This window comes from Mustela lutreola, chromosome 4 (assembly GCF_030435805.1).
Source record: "Mustela lutreola isolate mMusLut2 chromosome 4, mMusLut2.pri, whole genome shotgun sequence".
Lineage (NCBI taxonomy): Eukaryota > Metazoa > Chordata > Mammalia > Carnivora > Mustelidae > Mustela > Mustela lutreola.
This window is the reverse complement of record NC_081293.1, coordinates 14,754,692-14,780,788: the sequence shown is the minus strand read 5'-3', so window position 1 is coordinate 14,780,788 and position 26,097 is coordinate 14,754,692. Positions and strand designations below refer to the sequence as shown.

Sequence of the window (26,097 nt, the reverse complement as noted above, 5' to 3'; positions counted from 1 at the left end):
TACCATACAGACCAAAATAAGACTACAAAGACTCTGAAAAACTGCTAACAGAACCACAGCCTACAAAAGTTTGCCCGGATCTGAGTACTAAAACTAAATAGTGTTAATGTCTGCTAATATAAGATATTAATAGAATTCAGAGTCTTCTATCATAATAGAAATGTCTAGCATGTAATTTAAAAAATTACCCTTCTTATCAACAACCAAGCTAAGCACAATGTATATGAGAAAAGATAATCAACTGATATCAACATAGATGAGTGAGATATTGGAATTTTCAAATAAGGATTTTAAAGCATCCATCATAAAAATTTTCAAAAATGAATTACAAATTCTCTTTAAAAATCAAGAGTGGGAAAGTTCAGCAAAAAAATAGAAATTATAGAAAACCCGTATACCAAAACCAATTGTATTTCTGTACACTAGGAGCGAATAATCTGTAACTGAAGTTAAATGTAATTCCACTTATAAGAACATAAGATAGAATAAAATGGGAACAAATTTAATAATTTCAAGACTTATACCCTGACAATTACAAAATACAGTTGAAAGAAATTAAAGAAGCCCTAAATAAATAGAAAGATACCTCATGTTTATGAATTAGAAGACTTACTGTTGTTAAGATGGCAGTACTCCCCAGCTGGTATGTAGATTTCATGCAATTCCTATCAAAATCATAGCTGCCTTCCTTGCAGATGTTAAAAAACAATACATATGGAGGGGTGCCTGGGTGGCTCAGTGGGTTAAAGCCTCTGCCTTCGGCTCAGGTCATGATTCCTGGGTCCTGGGATCAAGCCCTGCATTGGGATCTCTGCTCAGCAGGAAGCTTGCTTCCTCTTCTCTCTCTCTGCCTGCATCTCTGCCTACTCTCTCTCTCTGTCAAATAAATTAAAAAAAAAATACATATGGAAATTCAAGGGATCTATGATTGCAAAACCACTCTTGAAAACCACAAAGCTAGAGGACACACAATTTCTGATTTCAAAATTTATTGTAAAGCTATAGCAATAAAGACAATGTGGTTCTGGCACAAAAATAGAAATATAGATTAATGGAATAGAACTGGGAATCCAGAATAAACCTTAACATGGCTAATTGGTTTCTGCTAAGAGCGCCAAGACAATTCATTGGAGGAAAGAATAGACTTTTTAATGGTGCTAGGATACCTTGCTGCACACATGCAAAATTATGAGGTTGAGCACTCTACTCACACTATATACAAAAATTAACTGAAAATAGATCATACATCTAAATATAAAACTATAACTATGAAATTCTTAGAAGAAAACATAGGGATAGATATTTATGGCATTGAATTATGTAGAGGTTTCATAGATTACTTAAAAATCACAACAACAAAGGAAAAATAAATTGAACTTCATAAAAAGAAAAACTTTTACACTTCAAGAGACATCATTGAAAAAGTAAAAAGACAGCCTGCAGAATGGGAGAAAATATTTGCAAATATGATATCTTGTATCAAGATGGGGAATTGTATTCAAAATATAGAGAATTCATTCAACTCAATATAATGAACAAAATCAATTTAAGTACAGAAGATAAGCAAATAATTTGAACTTATTTTTTTCCCAAAGAAGATAAATAAATGGCTAATAAGTACATAAAAAGTTACTTAACATCATTAGTGGTTAGGAAAATGCAAATCAAAACTACAGTGAGATACCACTTCACATCCACAAGACGGACAGTAACAAGTGTTGGTGAGGATGTGGAACGATTGAACTTCCAAAATCTGTTGTGGGAATGTAAAATTGTGAAACCTTTTTGGAAAATAGTTTGGCTGGACCTCAGAAGTTAAACATACCATGTGACCATGCAATTTCACATGTATATACAAGGAAAAATTTAAAAATAATGCCCATACAAAACTTGTTTACAAGTGTTCTTTGCAGTATTATTTGCCATAGCCAAAAAATAAAACAACGCAAATGTCTATCAACTGATGACTGAAAAAAACCAAAAGTGGTACCTACATACAATGGAATACTATTTGGTAATAAAAATGCTATAACATGGATGAACCTTGAAAACATCATGCTAAGTGAAAGAAGTCAGACACAGGAGGTCACATAATGTATGATTCCCTTTATATGAAGTGTTTAAATCATGTAATCTACAGAGATAGAAAATGGTGGTTTTCAGAGACTAGGGACACAGGGAAGGGGGAGTGACTAATAATCAGTATGGAGCATTTTTTTGAAGGTGATGAAAACATCCTGGAATTAGATAGCAATGATAATTGCAAAACTCTGTGAATAAACTAAAACCACTCATTTTGACACCTTAAGAGGATGAATATTTTTTATTTTATATATATTTATATATAAGAAAAACTATATTTAATAAAAAAGAAGAAAAAATTATAAAACCTAAAAATTCAGTAACAAATTTTTTAATTTTTTTCCTGAATGGACTCCGTATTAGAGTGGAGATGAGAGAATAGAATTATTGAACTTGAGGACAGAACAATGGAATTCACTCAGCAGAGAAAATGGACTAAAATAATAAACAGAACACTAAGGATCTGTGGGATAAGAGCTTGAGAACCAACATTCCTGTCATCCGAGTCTCAGAAGTTGTGGAGAGTGTGGAGCTGAAATGGTATTTGAAGAAATAATGGCTAAGAACTTATTAAACTTGGCAACGGACACACACCTACAGATCCAGGAAGCTGATTGAACCCCAGCAGGATATACCCAAAATTATTCCCACCAAGAAATAATCATAATTAAATTTAAAAAACAAGGACAAAGAAAATTGCAGTCCGAGAGAGCTAATGTGTTGCATCTACAACACCAGTTTATATGTCAGTGAATTTTGCTTCTGAAACCAGGGAGGCCTGAAAGAAGTGGCACAGTATTTTTTAAATGATGAAAGAAAAGAGCTTTCAACTATGAGTTCTATATTTGGAGGAACAATCTATCCTTCAGGAATGAAGGGGAAATAAGACATTCTCAGAGGAAAGAAAATGGAAAGGATCTGTGTCCTACAGACCTACCAGTTATGTAATGGAAATTCTTCAAACTGAAAGGAAGTGATAAAGGCCTGAGATTTGGGGCATCAGGAAGAAGGATCAATAAGAAGAATAGAAATACAGGTATAAACCATAGACTATCCTTTCACTCATGAGATTTATAAATCTTTGATTATTGAAAATAGAATCATAGTACAGTCTGATACTCAATATAATGATGTTTTTTTTTTTTAAAGGTTATTTATTTATTTATTTATTTGAGAGAGCAAGAGAACACAAGCGGGAGGAGTGGCAGAGGGAGAAGAAGAAGCAGGCTCCCTGCCAAACAGGTAGCCCCATGTGGGGCTCAATCTCAGGACCCTAAGATCATGGACCTGGGCCAGAGGCAGTTGTTTAACTGACTAAGCCAACAAGGTGCCCTTGAATACAATGATATTTCTTTCTCTCTCTCTCTCTCTATATATATATATATATAATATAGAATATTTAAGAATATTCTACTCAACAACAAGGGACATTCACTAAGATAAAAATTCTCCTAGGTCATAAAGATAACAAATTTAAGAGGAAACATACAGAATGTGTATTCTGACCATAAAGAAATGAAATTAGAAATCAAAAACAGAAAACAAGAAAAAAAAATCTTTAAACATTTGAAATTACACAGCAAAGTTCTAAATAACCCATTATTCTCAAAGAAAATGTTTAAAAATTTTAGAACTGAAGGAAATTGGATGAAAATAGAAACACAGCATATCAAAATATTTGGGATGTAGCCAATGCAGTTCTGAGAGGGAAATTTATAGTACTAAAATGCTTATATTAGAAAGAAGGATCTCAAATCAATAATCTTAAGTTCCTTACATAAAGAAACTAGAAAAAAAGAGTAAAAAATAACACAAATCAGGCAAAAAGAAGCAAATAATAAAGATAAAACAGAAGTCCAGGAAGCTTGACATAGGAAAATGAAAATCAGTGAAACTTAAAGCTGATTCTTAAAAAAAAATCAGTAGTATTTATAAATCTCTAGAATCTAACTTGAAAGAGAGAATCTAGGAAAAATAGAGACACAAATGGTATCAGAAATGAAATGGAAGTTATTACTACAGATTTTTAGCTGTTTAGGGAATACAATGGATAGCTTTATGCCCATAAATTTAATAATTACAATGAAATGGACCAATTTTTCAAAAATTACAAATTACTGAAACTGAACCGAGATGAAGCAGATACTCCAAATTGTCCTAAACCATGAAATAAATCAAATTTGTAATTTTATTTTATTTTTCAATTTTTAAAATATTTTATTCATTTATTTTAAAGAGAGAGACAGCAGGAGTGTGAGGGGCAGTGGGAGAGGGAGAGAGAGAATATCAAGCAGACTCCATGCTGAGCAGGGAGCCTAATGAGGGGCTTGATCCCAGGAACCTGGAACCATGACTTGAGCTGAAACCAGAGTCAAACTCTTAATCAACTGCACAACCCAGGCAACCCAAATTTATAATTTTGAATCATTCCTTAAAATTAATTCCTGGGCGCCTGGGTGGCTCAGTGGGTTAAATCCTCTGCCTTCGGCTCAAGTCATGATCCCGGGGTCCTGGAATGAGCCTCGCATTGGGCTCTCTGCTCAGCAGGGAGCTTGCTTCCTCCCTTCTCTCTCTCTCTGCCTGCCTCTCTGCCTACTTGTGATTTCTGTCTTTCAAATGAATAAAATGTTTTTAAAAAATTAATATTATAGTCTCCTTTTGAAATGTGATTTCAACTTGATCATAACATCATTTGATGAACTGTGTATTGTCTTCTGGGCTAGAATTTAGGAGGCTGGAATTTACTTAGTTTGGAAACTTGTCAATTGAATAGAGAGCCCAGAAATAAACTCATGTTACATAGGGTCAACTAAGCTTTGACAAGGAAACCAAAGACACAATGTGAAAAAAGAATGGTCTCTCTAATAAATGATGTTGGAAAAATTGGTATCCACATGAAAGAGAATGAAACTAGACTCCTATCTTAACAACACTCATAAAAATTAGCTCAAAATGGATTTGAGACTTGAATATAAGGCCTGTACATACAAAACTCCTACAGGCAAACATACGGAAAAATCTCCTTGATGTTGATCTTAGCAATGAATTTCTGGATACGACACTTAAAGGATAAGCAACAAAATGAAAAACAAGTGAGAGTACATCAAAGTGAAATGTTTCTGCATGGCAAAGGAAACAATCAACAAGATGAAAAGGCAACCTACACACTAGGAAGAAATATTTGTAAATCATCTATCTGATTTGGGGTAAGTATCTAAAATATATAAGAAAGTCTTATAACTCAATACAAAAAAAAATCTGATTAAAATATGGGCAAAAGTCCTGAATAAATATATTTCAAAATAAGCCATCCAAATTATAAACAGGTACATGAAAAGGTATCACCATCACTAATTATTGGGAAAACACCAATCCAAACCACAGTAAGATACCACCTCACACCTGTTACGATAGGTAACAGAATGACAAGTGATAACAGGTGCGCAGGGTGGTTGGAGAAATGGAAACTCTTGTAGTCTGTTGGTGAGAATGTAGAGTGGTGCAGCCACTTTGAAAAACAGTATGGAACTTCCTCAAAAAATTAAAAATAGAACTGACATATGATCAGCAATCCCCTTTCTTGGTATATATCTGAAGGAAATGCAATATGTATCTCAAAGAGATATCTGCACTCTCCTGTTCATTATAGCATTATACATAATAGCCAATATATGGAGCAGCCCAACATCCACCAATGGATGTATGGATTAAGAAAATGTGGTGTATACTTAAAATTAAATATTATTCATCTTTAAAAAAAAGGAAATCCTGCCATTTGCAACAACATGAATGTAACTAAAGGACATTATGCTAAGTGAAATAAGCCAATTACAGAATGACAAGTATTTCATGATTCCACTTAGATGTAGTATCTAAAATAGTCAAACTCCTAGAAGCAGAGAATAGAATGACGGTTGTCAGGAGCTTTGAGGAGGAAAAACAGGGAATTGTTTTTCAAAGAGTATAAAATTTCTCTTATGCAAGATAAATAATTTCTAGAGATGTTCTGTACAACATAGTATCTACATTTTTAAATGTGATATTATACACTTTAAAATATGTTAAGAGGGTTGGTCTGGATAGATCTCAAGTATTCTTACCAAAACACACACACACACACGCACACACAGAAGAATAGAAGTAAATTATGAGAGATGGATATATTTAACATATTAAATATATTTATATGGATATAAAATTAGTTGTGGTGATGGTATTATGGACATATGCCTATGTCCAGACTCATCAAGATGTATACATTAAATGTGTGTACTTTCTTTGTATATCAGTTATAACCCAATACAACTAAAAACCTTTAAAAAATGGGGAAAAGTACATTATGTAATATAATACCAAAAGGTTTTCAAAATCAGGACAAAGGATACAAAGCCAATGTATTAAAGTATGGGTATTTCTATATACTGCCTTTGAACAGTGAAACATTGAAATAAATAAGAGTGACATTTACAGTATCTGAAAAACATGAAATGTTTAAGGAAAACAACAAAATAATGTGCTGAAGACTTATGAAACACTGATGAAAGAAATCAAAGAAGACCTAATTAAATGGAGAAATATACTTCTTTCATGGCTTAGAAGAATCAATATTGTTAAGATTGTAGTAGTGCTCAAATGGATCTACAGATTTAACAGAATCCTGATAAAAATTCCAGTATATTTTTAACATAAATCAATGAGCTGATTTTAAAATTTATGTAAAATGGAAAGGAATTACAATCACCTTAACAAATTTGAGAAAAAAAAACAAGTTAAAGAATTCATAAAACTTAGTTTCAAAGCCTATTCTGAAGTGATTTTCCTTTTTAAAAATTTTTTAAATTTAAATTCAATTTAGTTACATATAGTGTATTATTAGCTTCAGGGGTAGAAGTTAGTGATTCATCAGTTGCATATAACACCCAATGCTTATTACATCAAGTGCCCTTCTTACTGCCCATCACCCAATAACCCCATCTTCCCTCCCACTTCCCTTCAGCAACCCTCAGTTTGTTTCCTGTAGTTAAGAGTCTCTGATGGTTTGCCACCCTCTCTGTTTTTCTCTTACTTTATTTTTCCTTCCCTTCCCTTATGTTCATCTGTTTTGTTTCTTAAATTCCACATATAAATGAAGGAAGTCACCGTTTTTAACAGGGGACCATTTTGCAACCTTGAGAACATTTGACAATGGTCTGGGGACATTTTGGCTCTCAGAACTGGGAGGCTGCTAGTGGCATTGAGTGGATAGAGGCTAGAGATGCTGATAAACATTTACAATGCACGGTTTGCTCCCAAACAAAGAATTGCCCTGATGGAGATATCAATTATGGTAAGGGTGAGAAACCCTCCTCTAAAACTCTTTGATGAACACTGGCTGTTAGATGCAAGTTAAAATTATTGAACACTACATCTGAAACTAATGGTGGCTAATTGAATTTAAATAAAAAAATATTTTTAAAAAGGAAAAGAAAACTGTAGTAATCAAGACAGGGCAGCATTGGTAAGAAGGTAGATGTGTAGATCAATGGAATGAAAATACACCAAAATATGTAGTTAATCAATGTCAGCCAAGATTAAAATATATTTCAATAGAGCATGTATAGACCCTTTCTTTATCAAATGGTGTTGGAACTACTGGATATCAATATGCAAAAAAAGAAATAAACCTCATATTAATGCATAAAAAATTAACTCAAAGTTGATTACAAACTCAAATTTCAAACCTAAAATCATAAAATATATAAAAGAAAACATGGAAAAATCTTTGTGACCTATGTTAGGCAAAGATTTTTTTAGATATATCAAAATTAAGACCTATGGAAGGAAACACTGGTAGGTTGGACTTACTGAATGAATATGAAAAACAAACCATAGACTGGGAGAAAATTGTTGCAAAGCACTATCTGACCAAGAACTTAGATCTAAAATGTATGACAAATTCTCAAAAGACAAGAAAACAAAAAATACAATTTTTAAAATATGCAAAAGATTTGAACATACATTTCAACAAAGAAGATGCACGAATGCTTTATAAGCACTTGAAAATTTTTCACTATCATTTGTCTTAGCGTAAATTAAAACAGCAACTGCTACTACTACTGCTGCTGCTATTACTACTACTACTACTACTACTACTACTACTACTACTACTTCTGCTGCTGCTACTATTACTGTATTACTAGTACTACCACACACACACTAAAAAACAAAAAGAAAACTCTTACAGTAGCAGAAAGGATGCCTAACACCTGAACTCCTAAACACTGCTTTGGAAATGCAAAGTCATATGGTCACTTTGGGAAAACAGGCAAATTTTTGTGTAGTTAAACAAATACACACCATCTGTCGTAACAGTCCCATTCATTCATATTTACCCAAAAGAATTAAGAACTTATGTGTACACAGAATTCATATATGAACATTTATAGTAGCTTTATTAATAAACATGGAAACTTGGAAGTAATTCCAAAGTCTATCACCTGTTAAATGAACAAATAATAGAATTATTAAATAAAATATTATTAAATAATGGGTGTATTAAATAATAATAAATTAAATTCATTTAATTATAATTATATATAAAATATATAATAAAATATATCATTTATATTAATATTATATATTATATAAATAATAAAAATAAAATAATAAATAATAATACAATTATTAAATAATGGAATGCTACTTGGCACCGAGGGAAAAACAAAACAAAACAAAAAACCTTGGAGAACAGCCTGGTTGAATCTAAAATACATTATGCTGAGTGAAAAAAGTGAAACAATAAACTCAAAATGTCCTGTTTGATTCCATTTGTATGGGATTTGGAAAACACAAAATTCTAGGGGAAAAATGGATCAGTGATTAGCAAGGGCTCATTGTAGGAGGGATTAGCTTAAAAAGGGCCATGAAAGAATATCTTGATATGATACATTGTTTTATTTCTTGATTATAGTGGTGGTTACACAATTTTATATATATAACAAAATTCATAAAACTGTAATTTAAAAGGTGAATTTTACCGTGTGTAAGTTATACTTCAGATTTTAAAAAATAAAAGATTTTAAAAAAGATTTTCAAGATTTTAAAAAATAAAGCCAGATACAATGTCTTCTGTTTAATAAAAATAAATAATATGCTTGCTCCTCTTTCCAACTACGTATGTATGTGCATACGGATTTTCTTCATGTATTTCAACTCAAACATATGTCATAACACAGTGAAAGCAGAAGCATATATGAGAATTTGATCATCCTTTATTAAGCTAGATATTAAAGAGATTTGTGAACATAAAACAATGCCAATTGTGAACATAAAACAATTGTGAAAACAATTGTGAACATAAAACAATAAAAAATTCTCACAAAATTTTAGTTGTTAAATTTAAAAAAAAATGCATTGTTGCTGTTATAAATCAAAAATGATTTTTCAAATGTTCAATTTTTATTTCTAATGTAGTGAATTTTGAGAGCAATAATTTACAAAAACAAAAGCTCTTTGGGATCCACTACAGCTTTTAAGAGGAAAAAGAGTCTTGACACAAAAAGTTTGAAAAGACCAGTGACTTGCAAGGAAGCTGGTAGCTGAATTATCATGAGGAACGGAGCTGCTCTGGCCGTCTGAATCAGTAACATTAGGATTGTTTTGTGATACAGAAATAAATTCCTTTGTTCTTTATAATCAGGCTACTGTTGGATTCCTTCCTGACAAAAACCAACGACACCTTAACTAAATATAATCCCTGTGAGCCAACCAGTACACGAAACACTACTGTATTCTCACATTTAATCTCCACGATATTGTATATAGGCATTTAATTTAATTTTTTTAAGACTTTATTTATTTATTCAAGGGAGAGAACTGGAGGAGGAGCCGAAGGAGGGAGACGAGCAGACTCCACACTGAGCTTGGAGCCTGTGATGAGGCTCAGTCTCATGACTCGAGATCTTGACCTGAGACAAAAACCAAGAGTCAGACACCTAACTGACTGAGCCACCCAGGCACCCCGAATGCAGGCATTTTAAATTCATTTCTACACATGAAGAAAATGAGTCTCCTAGAGGAAGTAACTTGCTCAAGGTCATACAGCTAATAAGTTTCTTATTCAGGCCTTATTCCAAAACCTAAATACTTTGATCATGTAGTAACAGACTTGGAGGCAGACAGACCTGGATTCATATTCTTGTTTAGTCATTTACTACTGTCAAGATTTGATAGCTATTAAATGGAAATTTGGGTAGCATCTATTTCACAGTGCTGTGAGAATTTTTTAAAAATGAGTAAATGTAAGATTTAGTCCAAGATATATGCTAAATAAATGTTAACTATTACTACATCTCAATGCCTCTCTTCATCTGGTACCCTACTAGGGATTTCATGGTGCTTTGAAAACTATGTGTAAGGTGCTGAGAACAACATACTCAGCATGTTATTAGCCAAAAAGATGTTCTGGCTATAAATATAATTCCTGCATTTGACGTGCTTGATCATTTGAGGAAACCTCCTTTGTTCTAGTAGGCTTATTCCTAAAATCATTTCAAGTATCTTCTATTTCATCTAAAATTTCTAGTGAAGCACTAGTTCACAGCCCTGAACTAGTCATTTTCAAGACAAAATCAGGTATTCCCACTTCTGACATTATTTCTCAGTTGAGTTTAGAGAAACAGTCAGGGACATTATCTGAGATACCAAGACTTTGTCTCATCACTCAAGCCTAATGGGCAGGCTGAGTAGTTTATTCTTTTTAGAGACTCTGAAATACACATAATAAGACTTTCATTGCTTACTGTGTTTTTCTGTGTTCAACAATAGGAGAGTATGTATCTGGCTTATCTAGTCCATACTCACTTAAGTGAAATTTTATAACATAAATGAAAAAAACTATTAGGGTCTGACTTTATTTAAACCCATGACTTGCTCATGAGATAAACAAAGGCATTCTTTTGATTTATTATTTATTTATTTATTTAAAGATTTCATTTATTTGACAGAGAGACAGCAAGAGAGGGAATACAAACAGAGGGAGTGGGAAGAGAGGAAGCTGAGCAGGGAGCCAGAAGGACTCGATGCAGGATTCGATCGCAGGACCCTGGTATCATGACCTGAACGGAAGGCAGACGCTTAACGACTGAGCCTCCCATGCGCCCCTGCATTCTTTCAATTTAAATATCCTGTCCCTCTTGAAGAAAGTCAGCAAAAACATGAAACTAAAAATTTTCCTTTCTCCCTTGTTCTTCATCCTACACAGTTCCCATTTCATTCCTAATGGTTTCTAATTTTATTAGTTTCATATATATTGTTTCAGAGATTTCCCTTTTAAATGCACATACAAGCACCACAGAATTTGCTACGAATTTTGGCATTTAACCAAACTGGGTTTTCGCCGTGAACATTAAGATGAAAAGATCTGCGTCATATCGTGTGGACCCATAGTTTGCCTGCTGGGAGACTTGACAACAGCAGACATTAGAAACATACTCTGAATGTTAATCTAGTGGTTTTATTTCTTCTATTTGTCTCTGGCAGTGATTTAGGGTAGAGTCTGCATGGAGTTGTTATTGAACTCTTCTAGAAGCCCTACTTATTTCCCGCCACCCCATCTCAATTGTGTTTGACATAGAAAGCTGAAGAGCGAAGATGGTGAAGATGAACATGGCCATGTTTTAGTCCTTGGCGTCTCAAGGCAAAATTGGTACTTGAAACTAAGTCTCTGCCTTCAGATCCCACCGTCTCTGTCTATACTGTGCTCCAGACCGTTCTCTCCTTGTTTTTGCAGATTTTTAAAATTTACATCATATATGCACTTAAACTGAGGGCATATCAGAAGTTATGGGAGATTTGTATAAAAAAAGCTTATGCTTATTGAAAGGGTCTTAAATTTATACTGATTTTAAGAAGTAGGTGTAATTCTTTTCTAATGTTCCTTTATTTTTTCCTGATCTTCCTTTAAAATGATGCTTTGGTATTTTGTAATAATGGTCGCTGTTGTGTGAAAATTAATGTCCATCAGGTCTGTGTTGGACCCTTGATTAGTTGAATAATGTATTAGTGCTAATTTTAGTAACTAAAGGAACTTCTTTCTCTCTTATGGACCAGTTTAATGTATCTGTTCTCTCCAAGAAGCTGCTTTTTCCCGAGTGAGTCCTTTGCCTTTCATCTTTGCCTTTCATCGGGAATGGCTCCATCATTCCCAAGGTATTCCAGTGCACAGGACGGTAAATAGACTAGAGGAGGTACACTTCCTTCTTAAAAACCATGGCCTGGAAGTGACACACACACACACACACACACACACATCTGATGCATTCCATTAGGATGAAATTGTAATAAACTACCTTAAAAGAGTAATTTCGTCCACTGACAGATAGCAAGTCATGTCTGGCACAGACTGTTTCAGGGTAGTTTATCACTTTAGGTGTCTCATTGCGTGGCCTGTAATTGTGTATATTAGCAGCATTTTGTGAAGTACTGTTTTAATTCAGTGCAGTGGCAAAGTAACAACCAACACACTTGGTGTCGAATATTTATGTGTAGGTGCTCATAGTCAGTGTAGAGTATTTCTAGAATGAGGATCAGGTCTGTGTTTGCCTCTAGTCTCTACTTTTCTTTAGGTACGTGACCTTGGGAAGATCATTTAATCCCTTAAAGCTTGTGTCTGTTTCTTCATCTGTAAATTCAGGAGGTCTTATGCTCTCCAAAGGTCCTTTCGATGTTAAAATTCTATGAAATTAGAGTTATGTAAATTTTTTAAGTTTAAAGTGTCTTTTTTTCCACTTGTTTATTTGTTGCTTGAATTTAAATGAAATATAATTTCATCATCATTTTAAGGCAATAATCCTCACTGAAAGAATTAAAAATTGGTATTTATATTTATTCATGCCTAGTTAAATTTAACAGCAACATGAAATAAATGATTACCTGTTTGGATATAATTTCATAATAAGGCCTCTGAAGGTCGTTTGAAATACTGCACTAATTAATGTTTTATTTCCAGCCTTCCTTAATTATTCTAGCCAGATGGTCCTTTATTTATGCTATTGCTAGAGGTTTCCAGCTGAGGTTGTTTGATTGTTGAAGAAAAATATGTGATGGCACCATAAGATAACTGTAATTGAATTGTTAGGTATGTTAGAGCATTTGAGCCTTCTGTCCCTGTTCTATCCACATCTGGGAAATAAGTTTGTTAACAAAGCACTTTGACACCTCATCTGATGCTTGAGTGAAATTCTGAACTGCGCGGAAGGAATTCAAATGGGAAAATGACACTGCATTTTATTGTAAAAGGAGATACTTTGCACATATCTCTCTGTACAAAGTTCATTTTGTGAATGATTCAAAAAACTTTAAAAATAAATGTACTTTTAAGGACATGATCTGTTTTCCAATGTCCTAATAACTTCAGGAATAAGCTGTTCCATTAAGGTCAAATTTAAAATTTGTGCAGATTAGCCACTATTTAGGAAGCAGCTAAATGGAATTTTTATGGCATAGAACTTCAAAAGTCTAAATGAATTATCAGCTGAATAGATAGTCCAATAAAAGAAACAGACTTAAAGTGGAAGATAAAAGTGATAAAGTGACAGTAAATTAGAGAATAGAACTAAAAGCTCCATTGTTATGAAGAATAACAATAGACCTGAATTATCTATGTTTCTCTAGAAAGTATCCCTTCTTCTTTCACTTGTGAGTTTAGAATTACTAAATAAATTGATAAGCATTTGAGCTGGAAGCTTCTATCAGCCACGTTAGGTAGGAAGTCTTATTAACATGGCCGTTGGCAACTTAACACTGGACAATTTTCTTCCAAGTGAACGTGATTTCATTATTATAGTACTTAAGCTGTGCACATGCAGAATAAATCAGTTCAATGACCTTCTTCCCAATATGTTCAAAGACTTTGAAACCTTAGCATATGCAGAACTGATGCAATTGGACATTATTGTCCAAACATTTTGGTGATGCGGTCTGTAGGCTCTTTGTTTGTTTCTTGGAGGCTTTGTCTTGTCTTTGCTTACCATGATGCATATGTAAATGAAATTTTATTGATAAGAAAGTTATTTTCTTGAAATCATGGTACTGCTTGAATCTAATATATTTAATAGATATTTATTGTTAATAATTAAAGAGGTAACAAGTCTGAGAGATAATTTGATACTTAATGAGCAAAACAAAAATAAGTGATTCCCAAAAGAAGGTACATATATACACACACACACGTACATCCATTTGAATAGAAAAATTGATCATATGGATTTAAAAAGATTTTTAAGGAAACCAAAGAAGAAGGTAAAAATGTGAGAGGATTGTATTGTTGTTTTATCTTCTTTATATATTTTTCCATCATTTTGCTTGCTTTTGGCAATAAATATTCAATAGCATACTTAAGTCAGCCATCTGAAAAGCACTGAATGATGCCTTGTAAGAGAAAGAGCTTAATAGAGTGTTGTTGGGGTTTTTTTCTTTATTAACTTGTCCCCATTTCTGCCATTATTTAGTTGACTATTCCAATCTGAATAATTTCTCTCTGCAGTAGGCTTTTTGGGCCAATTGCTAAAATAAATCTCCTAATTTTTATAACCCTGAACATATTTTAATTTGACCTTGTGGAGCATATACTAAGAACATCCACCTGTGTATCATTAAGTGTACTTAGTTCTGGGCAGAATGAGAGTCAGCTTGAGTGTTTTCTTGGCTTGCCATGGAAAAACACATAACCACAAGCCCTTACTTCAGCTCTTGGCCACCACCTGCTTTATAAACTAGGGGAAGATCAATGCTCCTAAAGTTGGCATGAAATAAAATAAAAGTTATGTTTGAAAAGATGACTAAGGTTTTTGTGAAAGTCATAAAGATTATGAGAAACTAGATTGGAGACCTTTACATAAGTATCTTGCTAAGAATTATTAAATGTGCTTCAATGCAGATTCATAAAATGATTAAGTAGTACTTTTAACCAATTTGATTATGTGCTTTGAGGTTGACTTTTCTAGTTCTCTTCCTTTACCAATGGTTGGTTCATGCTGAATTATCTCCCTGTTATATGGCAACAGTATATAAATACCACATGTGGATCTTAACATTGGCCAACCAAATGATCCAGGAATATACACTGGAATAAACTCTTCAGTTATCTCCCACTGTAATTACGAAGACTACTATAGTTTTCTTGTTTAAAAGCTTTCTAAAAGTGCCTAGGTGGCTCAGTGGGTTAAAGCCTCTGCCTTTGGCTCAGGTCGTGATCCCAGGGTCCTGGGATGGAGCCCTGCATCGGGCTCTCTGCTTGGCAGGAAGCCTGCTTCCTCCTCTCTCTCTCTGCCTGCCTCTCTGCCTACTTGTGATCTCTGTCTGTCAAATAAATAAATAAAACCTTAAAAAAAAAAAAAGCTTTATAAAATAAGTTATAGGAATTTATGTTTTCTATGCACTTGGGGCCATCTTGTGAACAAATGTAGTTATGATGAAGTCCCAGAACCTAAGTCAGGTTCAGTGGGGTGAGGAGGTTCAGAGCCTATGACTAAAGAAAGAATTCTTAAGACGTCGTTGGTGCAAAATGGTGGTTTATTAAAGCACGGGGACAGGACCCGTGGGCAGGAAGAGCTGCTGCTCCGGGTTGTGAGGGTGGGCATGTTATATACCCCACGGTTGGGGGGAGGTGGTGAAGGGATGGGAGGTTTCAACAGAGTTCTCACATGCTAGGGAGGGCCTACAAGGTGCCGGGGGAAGTCCTTGCCCTTATGGCTTGATCAATGTCGTCTTTAGGTCAAGCACTAACATCAAGATAGTTGGGAGATTCTTGGTGGGGTATTATGATCCGGCTATCATTCACATTCCCTTCTACCTCAGTCTCCTCCAGTTTATGGTGGGAGGGAGACATTAGGGCTTCAGGAACCGAGAGTTATTTGCCTCTGGAAATTTGTGCTATTGATAAGGTAACCTCCCTGTTTAGGTCTCTAGGACATCTTGTAGAGCAAGGGAGATTCCTGTTCTGCAGGATTGCGATCCCTGCAAGTTAACTATTTATCGTTTTATGGCAGTCAGGGGTGCCTGAGGAATGCTACACATATGGAGGGGAGCAGGTGAAGAGGGGGTGCAAGGCGCTAGCTTTTACTTTGTCCTCAGCCAGCCTCCTGCTCCTTCATCAGTTACAGATTTTAATAAATTTATGCCAGATAGTAGAATCCTAAATAATTGTTAGTAAAGAATTATTCTTTGTAGTTTTAGCCTTTCATATAATTTTGTGTATTTTCATAGCTTTAAAGATAGCATTTCTCTATCCAAAAGTACCTACCAGATCACTGTTTTTTTGTATGTTTTGACTAATACAGTCTAAGGAGAGTTGGAACTTTTTCTGTTTTATATTTTTCTCATACATTTGAGATGGTAAAATCGTTCATCATTTTCAATCACTAGAAAATAATTCACTGTGATATGAGTCAAAAGCCTGATGCATAGAAGACCCCTGCACTGACCAATGATAATTGGTACTGATATACATTTTCTCTCTAGCACCGCAATAACATATGCTTCCCCAATGATTTATACCTGACCAGTGGAAGTGAGCATAGACAGAGGGCTTGCAGAATAGGGAAGACATTTAGGAGAACCAAAATAATGGAAACCTGTAGGTAGCCATTCCTGTTAATTGATGATAAAATGTCATTGATTTTTCAAGGGCAAAACCTTAATGAAGCAGTATATTCAGGGTTTCAGATAGTCTCAAAGCAACTCAATAGAATTAGAGCACACTATTCTGCATACATCGTATTTTTAAGAGACGTAGGGTACCTAAAGATTAAATATTTGCTTGTAATGGTAACATTGTCATGTAATAACTAACAATACCATTATATGGTATTAAGCGTGAAAACGACTAGATAAGAAATGTTTGCTAGTTGTCTAAATTTTATTTTGATAAAGATGGACCTTTTTCTGAATTTGTCTTATTTTCTAGATCATTATTAGTCATTTATTATAGGTGAATTATTAGAAGTCTATAGTGTGTGTTGATTTCCTTTCAGTTTAGTAAAATGGGAAGTCTATTATTACCAATTTAAATATTGTAGTTGTATAGTTTCTAGTTAAAAATTAGGCAGAAGCTTTTGTATTAGTCACTTTTTAAGTAATAGTTTATATTTGTCACTACATAAAATAATTATAACACTGAAACTGTGAACACTAAATCAACAAGCAATCTAATGAATGCCAGCAATTGAAAAAACACATTTGGCCCATAAATAAAACCCTTCAGATTTATGACATTATGTTTAAAAGCTTTCACATGCTTTTCTTTTTGAGCTCTGAAATGTGCCTTTTTGAAAATTTACGGGCTTGTGTACAAATATGCTTTTGTACATGTGGCTACACATGTGTAAGTAGCCATCTGAAATTATCACGTTCATTTATTTTGTCCATTGTCCCTCCTCCTGTCTTTCAGTATGAAATCCATGCTTATCAGAATTAAGTAAAAGACACTAAGTGATGTGATCATAGTTTTCTCCCCCAGGCTTATCTTTCTGCTACAAAGCCACACTGGCTTTGCCCTGAATCTACCTATATTTTCTTTTCCAAATCTGCTAGCAATCTTTGCCCCACTGATTGAGATGTTTGCTAACTCCATAGTTATTCAAAACTGCCACCTTTCTCAATATCCTTCCAATGGACTTTCAGGTCTCAGGTTACCATTGTCCCCTGGAGGGTCTTCCCAGGCAATCAGTCCTCACTCTGAGCTAAGCATTTCATCTTTGTTCCTTTATAGCAGCCTGCATTTACCCTCTTTGTGGGCCTTGTCATACTGTCACAGAGTTGCCTGCTTACTCATCTCTCTCTCCCAATATTCTATGCTCCTTGTTTGCGAAGATTATGTCTTCTTTAATCTCTGTATTTTCAAAACAATGCAGCACGATGCCCTAGCACATAGCAGGCACTCAATAAACATTTGTTTATCAAACAAAATAATTCATGAGGTCCACCTATTAATGTAATCTTAAGTGTGCGTGTGATTACATCTTCTATATGCAACGTTTCTGGGTTTAGATAATGTATCTTGAAGACTAATATTAAATACAATCATCTCTGGTTTCTCTTGTGGAACAATGAAATAGCCCTTTCTAGTTGTCTCTGAAAATGTGTTTATCCTCAGAATTGAATACACTATAAGCAGGCTAATAACGTTCTTTCAATTATTGACGTTTTGTCAAAATAGGGAATATCTTCCAGTTTTTGCACGTGGGAGAGATTGGCATTGCTGTTGTAGACAGAAAGGGAATTTGTAGATTTCTAACAAGTCTCCTCTCCCTGCTGTCATTCTCCTTTTCTCCTTGACTAGTTTTTATATTACTTAGAAAACTATTTCTTTCACTATTTTTACTTGCATTTTCTACCTAGAAAACTACTAGTTTTATATTACCTAGAAAACTATTTATTTCACTATTTTTACTTGCATTTTCCATTTTCCATTAGACCATTCACTAAGGGGGAAAATAAGCCTGACCACATGTACTGGTATTGCTAAATATTCCTTATTTGCACATGGGTTTTCTCCTTATGATGTTATTAGCATCAGTCAGGGACTTGTGACCAGAGGAACAAGGAATAGCACCTCCACTATTTGTTACTAGCCAGGCTTCCTGCTGTACTCGGTGATCTCCGGCAGTGCTGTTGGTTCCCCTCACTCTCGTCCTTCCAAGAATTTAATCCAGTGATCTTCTATTCCATGCCATTATAAGAAATACTTTGCAGTGTCCCCTTTATTAACATGGAATGAGACTTATTACCAATGTAACTTACATAAATACATGATTTTAAAAAGCTGTAAGGTGTCCTACTGTAAGAGACAAAGGAAAGTGATTTATGAAAACTAATATATATTCTAATATCCAGATGTTTGTGTACATCTGTGCTTCAACATATAATGAAGTAGTCAGTAGTCATCTATTCAGAGAACTACCACAAATATGACAGCTGCAGATGCTAACAAACCGAGATTTGTCATATTGGTGACCCATCTCTAAGAGCTGCCGGGCAGTATAGTCACGTGATTCTTCTGACTACGGAGCCACTCCCGGTGATATGGTGATGTTAGGAACAAAGCAAAGGATAGTGATCTCTTGAAATGCATGGAGGGTGCATCCTTAAAACAGTCATTGTTATAACAACTGTGCGAAACATACTTAGTATTTATATGACTATGTAGTTAGGTGTTGGGCTTAAATAGTTACAAACAGATGAATGCCTGATAAGGCTTTTGAATGTCATGCAGGAATCAGGACATTTTATGGTGGGGGAAGTGTCTTGTGAGTCTCCTACTAAATGCCAGCCCAGACATTTCTCTCATTCAGTGTAACAGTTCTCGCAAGGACACACACTGGGCAGTTTTCCGTAGTGCCCCTCCACGATGGCACTTCCACCGAGTACGAACTTCAGCTTCAAACACTCTCTTCTCTTTCATCCTGGGTTTATACCCCAGCAGCTCGCTGATGATACATGCCTCCTGAATTCTCGGGGTTAACATGTAACAATTTCTCCTGGCTACACATAATATGAAATTTTACCAAACTTGTAGGATAACATAACTTTTTCTTATAACATCTCTTACTTAAATAAATTCTGTGTACATACATCTTGACACCTAAATTTCATACTTCTTGCTTAACTAGTGTTACTCATTATTTCCCATGCTGCTTTATTTTCTTGGCAGATGTGCATACTTCTGTATACATGTACACACATGCACACACATATTCTTCTATTACCCCATTAGAGCAAGATCACATGTTATGGGAAATACGGGGACTGGTAATATGGCTTTGAAGTCCTCAGGAGGAGGTGAATCACTGATGGGCAGGAGATGAAGATGGAGCAGCCGGGGAAGCAAATTAGGACGTTCCCATATCACATGCCGAGGAGGAGGATACTGTAAGAACACTTCGAAAAGACAAAATAAGGCCTGAGAAGGGCTCAGAGAAAGAAACGAGCAAGTTGACAAAGCAATCTTGGCTAAGGCAGTTTTGTTGGAGAGATGGAGATGGAAGCCAGATTAGAGAAGTAAGATGTGAGGAAGTAACGGGAATAAGTAGAGACAAGTATTTTTCAAACTTTTTTTTTTTTTTTTCTCTGCAAAGGAGAGGATATGGCTGTAGTTGGGGAGATGTGGTCATGGCTTGGGGATATGGATTATGTTTTTCGGAGGTACAAGTGTAAGGGCACACATAAGTTTGTGTGCATGTATGTACATTAATGAAGGTATCTTAAAGAGATGTAAGTGCTAATAGAAATAGGCAATACAGAGTAAAGTTTAGGGAAAAGAGAATGACCAATAGATTTAGATTCATGGGAAAGTAGGAGAGGAACAATATTGTTATCAGTTTATATTATTGCTTTCCTACTAGCCCTTAACAGACAGAAGCTATGCATTTCTTTGTACCCCTAGCACATAAATTATTACCTAGTAGGATCGTCTATATTTTTTCTGAAGGAGAAAAGGAACTGTATCCTGCTAAGAGAGTTAATTTACCTCAGAACTTGAATACCAAGCTCTCGTACCAATATTTTACTTATATCCCACCTTCAAAAATTGTCAAACTTATGTTCCGTATATATTTTACCTATAGAAAACTTTTAAATGATCTATCTCATACATTAAGTGTTTTTAATAATTTTGAATTAGCATTAAGTATATAGTTTTAGTGCTCTTCTAACATGCACTAAATTTTAAAAAGTAATAAATGTGAGAAATGAGTTAAATCAATATGGTTAAATTTAATAAAATACAATTTGAAGAACCTACGTTATTTCTAGGGTAATATCTGTAAAAGAGTGACAAAGACTTCTTCCTCTATACAAGCTGTGCAGACAGCTTTTGTTTTCTTGGTCTTGTACCTCACCTGTTCTTTTTTATTGATTGATCCAATTTCGGGAAACTCAAGTCTGTTGACATTAGATTAGATCGTACCAGCCACATGGTTTTCTTTTATACTCAAATCTCAAATTTAATAAATGATCAGAAGTAATTGAGATTCTGTAATAATAAATCATAATATAGTTCATAGGGCTTGCTTAGGTGGCTAAATTAAAATGAAATTCCACCTAATTATGTTGGTGGGGGTGGGATGTATTTGGTGCCTGTGTCCTGTGTACTCTTTGATCAGTTGCATGCAGCTTTATTGTGATTCTCTGAAGTGTATTCAATAATTATATACTGTTAGAAACAATTTGTATTTTGAGGATTTTCAGTAAAATACTTATTTGGGAATACCATCTACTTTATGACTTTAGAGGCTATCCCTCATAATAGAGTTAAAAACATCAAAAATAGTTACTTTTTAAATGAAAGGAAAAGATAAATTCCAACCACCCGATCATTCCAAGGGTAGAATTATTGACTTGATGCTAAATTGACCCTCATATATCATAAAAAAGGATGCTCCAAATGATATGAATCATTTTACTGAAAATCTTATTTATTTAAGAGAAAAAGAAAACAGTTAATATATCCCTGACATTAGCTGATGAAAATCAGATTACTTTGTGTTAACATTTAAAGTAAATAATGTTAAACATGGGAAACATTAAGTGAAGTAATATATACTATCTCTTCTGAAAAGTGACTCAGATTTTTATTATAATATAAACGAAAATCTACTGTAATTTTTTTAACTGGTTGTCCTTTTTTTGCCTTGTTAGTATATGTCAGGGCCTGTGCCAAGTGCTTTACATACATTATCTCATTTAATTTACACAAAAACCCTGTAAACTATTATTTCTATTTTACCAGTGAACAAAGGTCCAGAGAGTTTACATGACTTAATTTGGTCATAAACTAGTAACTAGACAAGACAGAATTGAAATCTGGGCTGGTCTGACTTGGAGGCCAATGTTCTTAACCACTTTGATGTGCCATAGTCTTGGCAACTTGTAACATTTTACTTAGACTTTAAGTATAATATTTATACATGCACAATATAATTGGCTATATTTGTTTATATTTTTAAATGCATTAAACAAATATTTATGTAATACCTATTATTAATCTAGAACAGCACTACACATTATGAATTTCAAAATGTGTAACAAGCTATCTACTCTCAAGGCATATTCAATCTAGCTAGAAAAGGGTGATGTATATCTATATATATAGTTATAAAAAATTGCTCTATTTACAGAAATAAAACAATTAGTGATGGTATAGTTCAAATTGCATTGGATATATTGTTATATAATGGTATAATATGCAAAAAATATGTATGCTGGAGATAAGTCCTCAAGAGGAGTTTTTAAAAAAAGAGTTTAATGTCATATGTCTTCAGGAGAGCTTTTTGGAGGAGGTAAGAACTAAGCATTTAATGTATATAAAATATTTGAATTGATTTGGATACACAAAGTGGACTTACTGAGACACATCTACTTTAGGATTAAGGTTCTCCTTAAAATGAGTAAAACCAAGCATTTTCTGGTTCTGAAGGTACTTATCAGACAATGGCCCCATATATTTCTCTGATGCAGCTAAGGCAGTTTATTTAGAATCCTGGTGCATATCTTGGCTAATACCTTTCCCTACTCCTGCGTTTTCGGAGTTTCATTCTGGAGGATCTGGTCTACCATATTCCCATCAAAGTCAGCCTTCTTACCATAGCACTCTTCCCTGGTTTCAGTTCTCATTGAGCATAATTTCCTTGTCCCTTCACTAATATTCTCCACTGGAGGAATGACTAGGTACTTCTCAGCTTCAGTGTCTAACTGCCCCAGCACTGGCTAACTCCCTACGCTAATCTATAGCAACCCTCACACTCATTAACATGCTGGTCTCCGTGACCAAAAAAAAAAAAAAAAACCATCCTGCACTTGTGTTTTAGTAGTAGGAACAACTGCATGGCAAAGAAAGACAGTGAATCATCACACCATTTAAAATCCCAAATATCAGAGTGCCTGGGTGGCTTAGTCCATTAAGCATCTGCCTTCGGCTCACATTATGATCCCACAGTTCCCACTGGGCAGAGAGCCCAATGTAGGGCCTGCTTCTCCCTCTGCCTCTGCTGCACCATTTATACTCTCTTTCTCTCTGTGTGTGTCAAATAAATAAATAAAATCTTTTAAAAAAATCCCAAATGTCATTTTTCTTTCTGTGCTATTAGATATGAACAATTATAATTTATGAAGATAGTGTGTAGATTATGGATAACTTCTGATTTCTGATGTTCATATTTATATTCATTTCTAAATTCTGATATTCATATAACTCATAGAAAATTAGAAATTATATATAAAATATATATATATAACTATACACACACAAATATTTTTTGCTCAAGATAGTGAGTCATTATTTTGCTTATTAATTTTCATGTCCTGTCATCATGTATAAATAAGCATACAGCTTTGAACAATTTAATGTTTTCCAGTAAAAAAATTCAGACATAAAAGAGGTGTGCATTTTTCAAGTTGATCTATTTTTATCTTCAAGGTTTACAATCACTTTCCAATATATGAAAATTACATTTTGACATAAAATTTTTTTCTCTTCACATTTCAAGGTTTATTTCTAGATACAGAAAAATATTTTTTTTTCTCCCTTCTACTCCTGGAATTATAATCCAAACCATTTGCAGCTATTTTACTGCTTTCTTTTTTATTTACCTCACTATAATTGTATCCAGTGGTGAAGCCTACAGGATCAAGGTTACCTTGTTCTATGTCAAGCTACTCCACTTCTTAACTGTTTATGCCTTTTAAAATATATATTATTAGACATTAAATTCTGAGCTTTTGTTCATTTAATTTTTTTTAAAGATTTTATTTATTTTTTTGACAGACAGAGATCACAAGTAGGCAGAGAGAGAGGAGGAAGCAGGCTCCCCGCTGAGCAGAGAGCCCGATGCAGGGCTGGATCCCAGGACCCCGAGATCATGACCTGAACTGAAGGCAGAGCCTTAACACACTGAGCCACCCAGGCACCCCTATTCATTTACTTTTAAAGCCATGGCTGAATTGGTTCAGTTTAGGAACATTATCTCAGAAATGATCTGTGTACTTGGTCATTTGACTACTGATTCTGGAGACCAGCTAGGAAAACATCCGATGGTTTCCCAGTAGTGCAGAGGACGCAGTGATAGAAACAATACATTTGTTTTGGGGGCCAGCATTAAAGAAAGAGTTATTAAGAAGCTAAAGCCTGCTGATGTGGGTGGAGGGACAGGAGCTGGGAAGAGGAATTGAGGCATTATTTCTATTAGAAACCTATTACAGAGTCATGGGTTATTAAAATTGTGAAGATACTTAGAGATCCTCTAGTAAAAACTAATTTTCCTAAGGGAAACTGAGGCATAGAGAAACTAGGTGACCTTCCCTAGAGCACCTAACCAATTAGTAATTAACCAAGACTAGGAAATATTCTATATCATGATTAATTTACAAAATTTATATTCAATTCACTTCGAGCCAAATTTTAACCAGTTTGTTGTTGCTTTTTTGTTGTTTTTATTGTATATTTGGATTATTCATGGTTTCCTTGAATCTCATTACTCTAGTTTATTGAGAGCTGTGTTGGTTGCTTTGGGAAGCTGTTTTTCTACAATTCTGAAACTCTATCATTCTTCATTTAAAATATATTTCTAACTTATTATTTGGAACTACCTTCAAAAATAATTGGTGTGTACATGGGTGGCTCAGGGTGTTAAGCCTCTGCCTTCAGCTCAGGTCATGATCCAGGATCGAGTCCCAGATCGGGCTCTCTACCTGGCAGGGAACCTGCTTCCCCCTCTCTCTCTGCCTACCTGTCTGCCTACTTGTGATCTCTCTATGTCAAATAAATAAATAAAGTCTTTTAAAAGAAAATTGGTAAATCACATGAAGAACCGACCACATTGCTTATAGATATTATGTTTTTCCCTGAAAAGATAAAGAGATCTGAGCTGTCCAATATGGTAGCCACTAGTCACATATGGCTACTTAATTAATATTTAATTAAAATTAAATAGAATTAAAAGTCTAGTTCTTTAGTCACACTGGCCTCATGTAAGGTGCTCAATAGCCACACATTATTAGAAGCTACTGTAGTGAACATTGCAAATATAAAATATTTTCATCATCACAAGTTCTGTTGGATAGCACTTAGACTGACCATCAACCTTCCTCGCAGGTCTTGTCACTAGAGCTTTTAAAACTCACATACAGTTTTAAAGGGTAAAAATATTTATCAGCACTAAAGATACTCCATGAGGTTTGCTGTAGACGCTAAAGGAAAGTTCATTGTTCAAAAGTATTTTGAGCAATATATTAAATACATGTTGTTCAGGGACTATAGATGAATACTTTGAGTGCTTCAGGGTGTGTATTTTGGTAGAAGTGCTGGATGTAATCTTTATGCTCCTTCAGGTCCACTCTTCATCCTTTCTATCCCATTCTCTGCCCAGGAGCTGACCTATAGGTCCTATGCCAGTGGACTCCCTCACTGTCTTTTTTCCAGTAGGTTTCATGTGAACTATGAGATCAGAGTATTTATGTCACCAGTTCCCACCTTGCAAGGTTCTATAGGCTGACTGTATCCTGCAACCCAAGCCATATTTGCTACCTACTGTTGTATAACAAACAATCCCAAATTCTAATGGCTTACAACAATAATTTATTTTCCACAGTTCTGTGGATTTTCTGGATTCTCTCTGGGGAGTTCCTCTTTTCCATGTCGTGTTGGCTGGGATCCCTTATGAGAGGTCATCCGGAGCCAGAACATGTCTGACATCTCAGCCGGAGTGGCTAGAACAGCTGGGAGTGGTTGGTCCTCTCTTTCAAGTAAGGTAGTCTCTTTGCGTGATGGATCAGGGGTTCCAGAGGTTGAAAACAGAAGTTTTTAGACCTCTTAAGGCTAAGACTAGGAACTAGTACAACATTGCATCCACTACATCTTATTGGTCAAAGCAAGTTATAGAATCAGCCCATTTTCAAGGGACAGAGGGAAACTGGATTGGAGAAGCAGCATAGCATATACAGAGATGGGAAGAGTTGTTAGCAGCCATATCTTTCAAGGGACTC

At 34.6% G+C, this 26,097-nt stretch overlaps 1 protein-coding gene across 2 annotated transcripts in view; it reads left to right on the top strand.

Moving 5' to 3' along the window:
• Positions 1-26,097, top strand: part of ATRNL1 (attractin like 1) — an 849,703-nt gene that overhangs the window by 502,309 nt on the left and 321,297 nt on the right. The window contains exon 27 of one of the 2 annotated variants that reach the window (XM_059173089.1): positions 9,929-10,320. The exons of the other annotated variant lie outside the window; for it this stretch is intronic. Coding sequence (XP_059029072.1) covers positions 9,929-10,027 — 99 coding nt within the window. The 3' untranslated portion in view covers positions 10,028-10,320. Of the gene's footprint in view, positions 1-9,928; positions 10,321-26,097 lie in introns of those variants that run through there. 2 annotated transcript variants of the gene reach the window in all.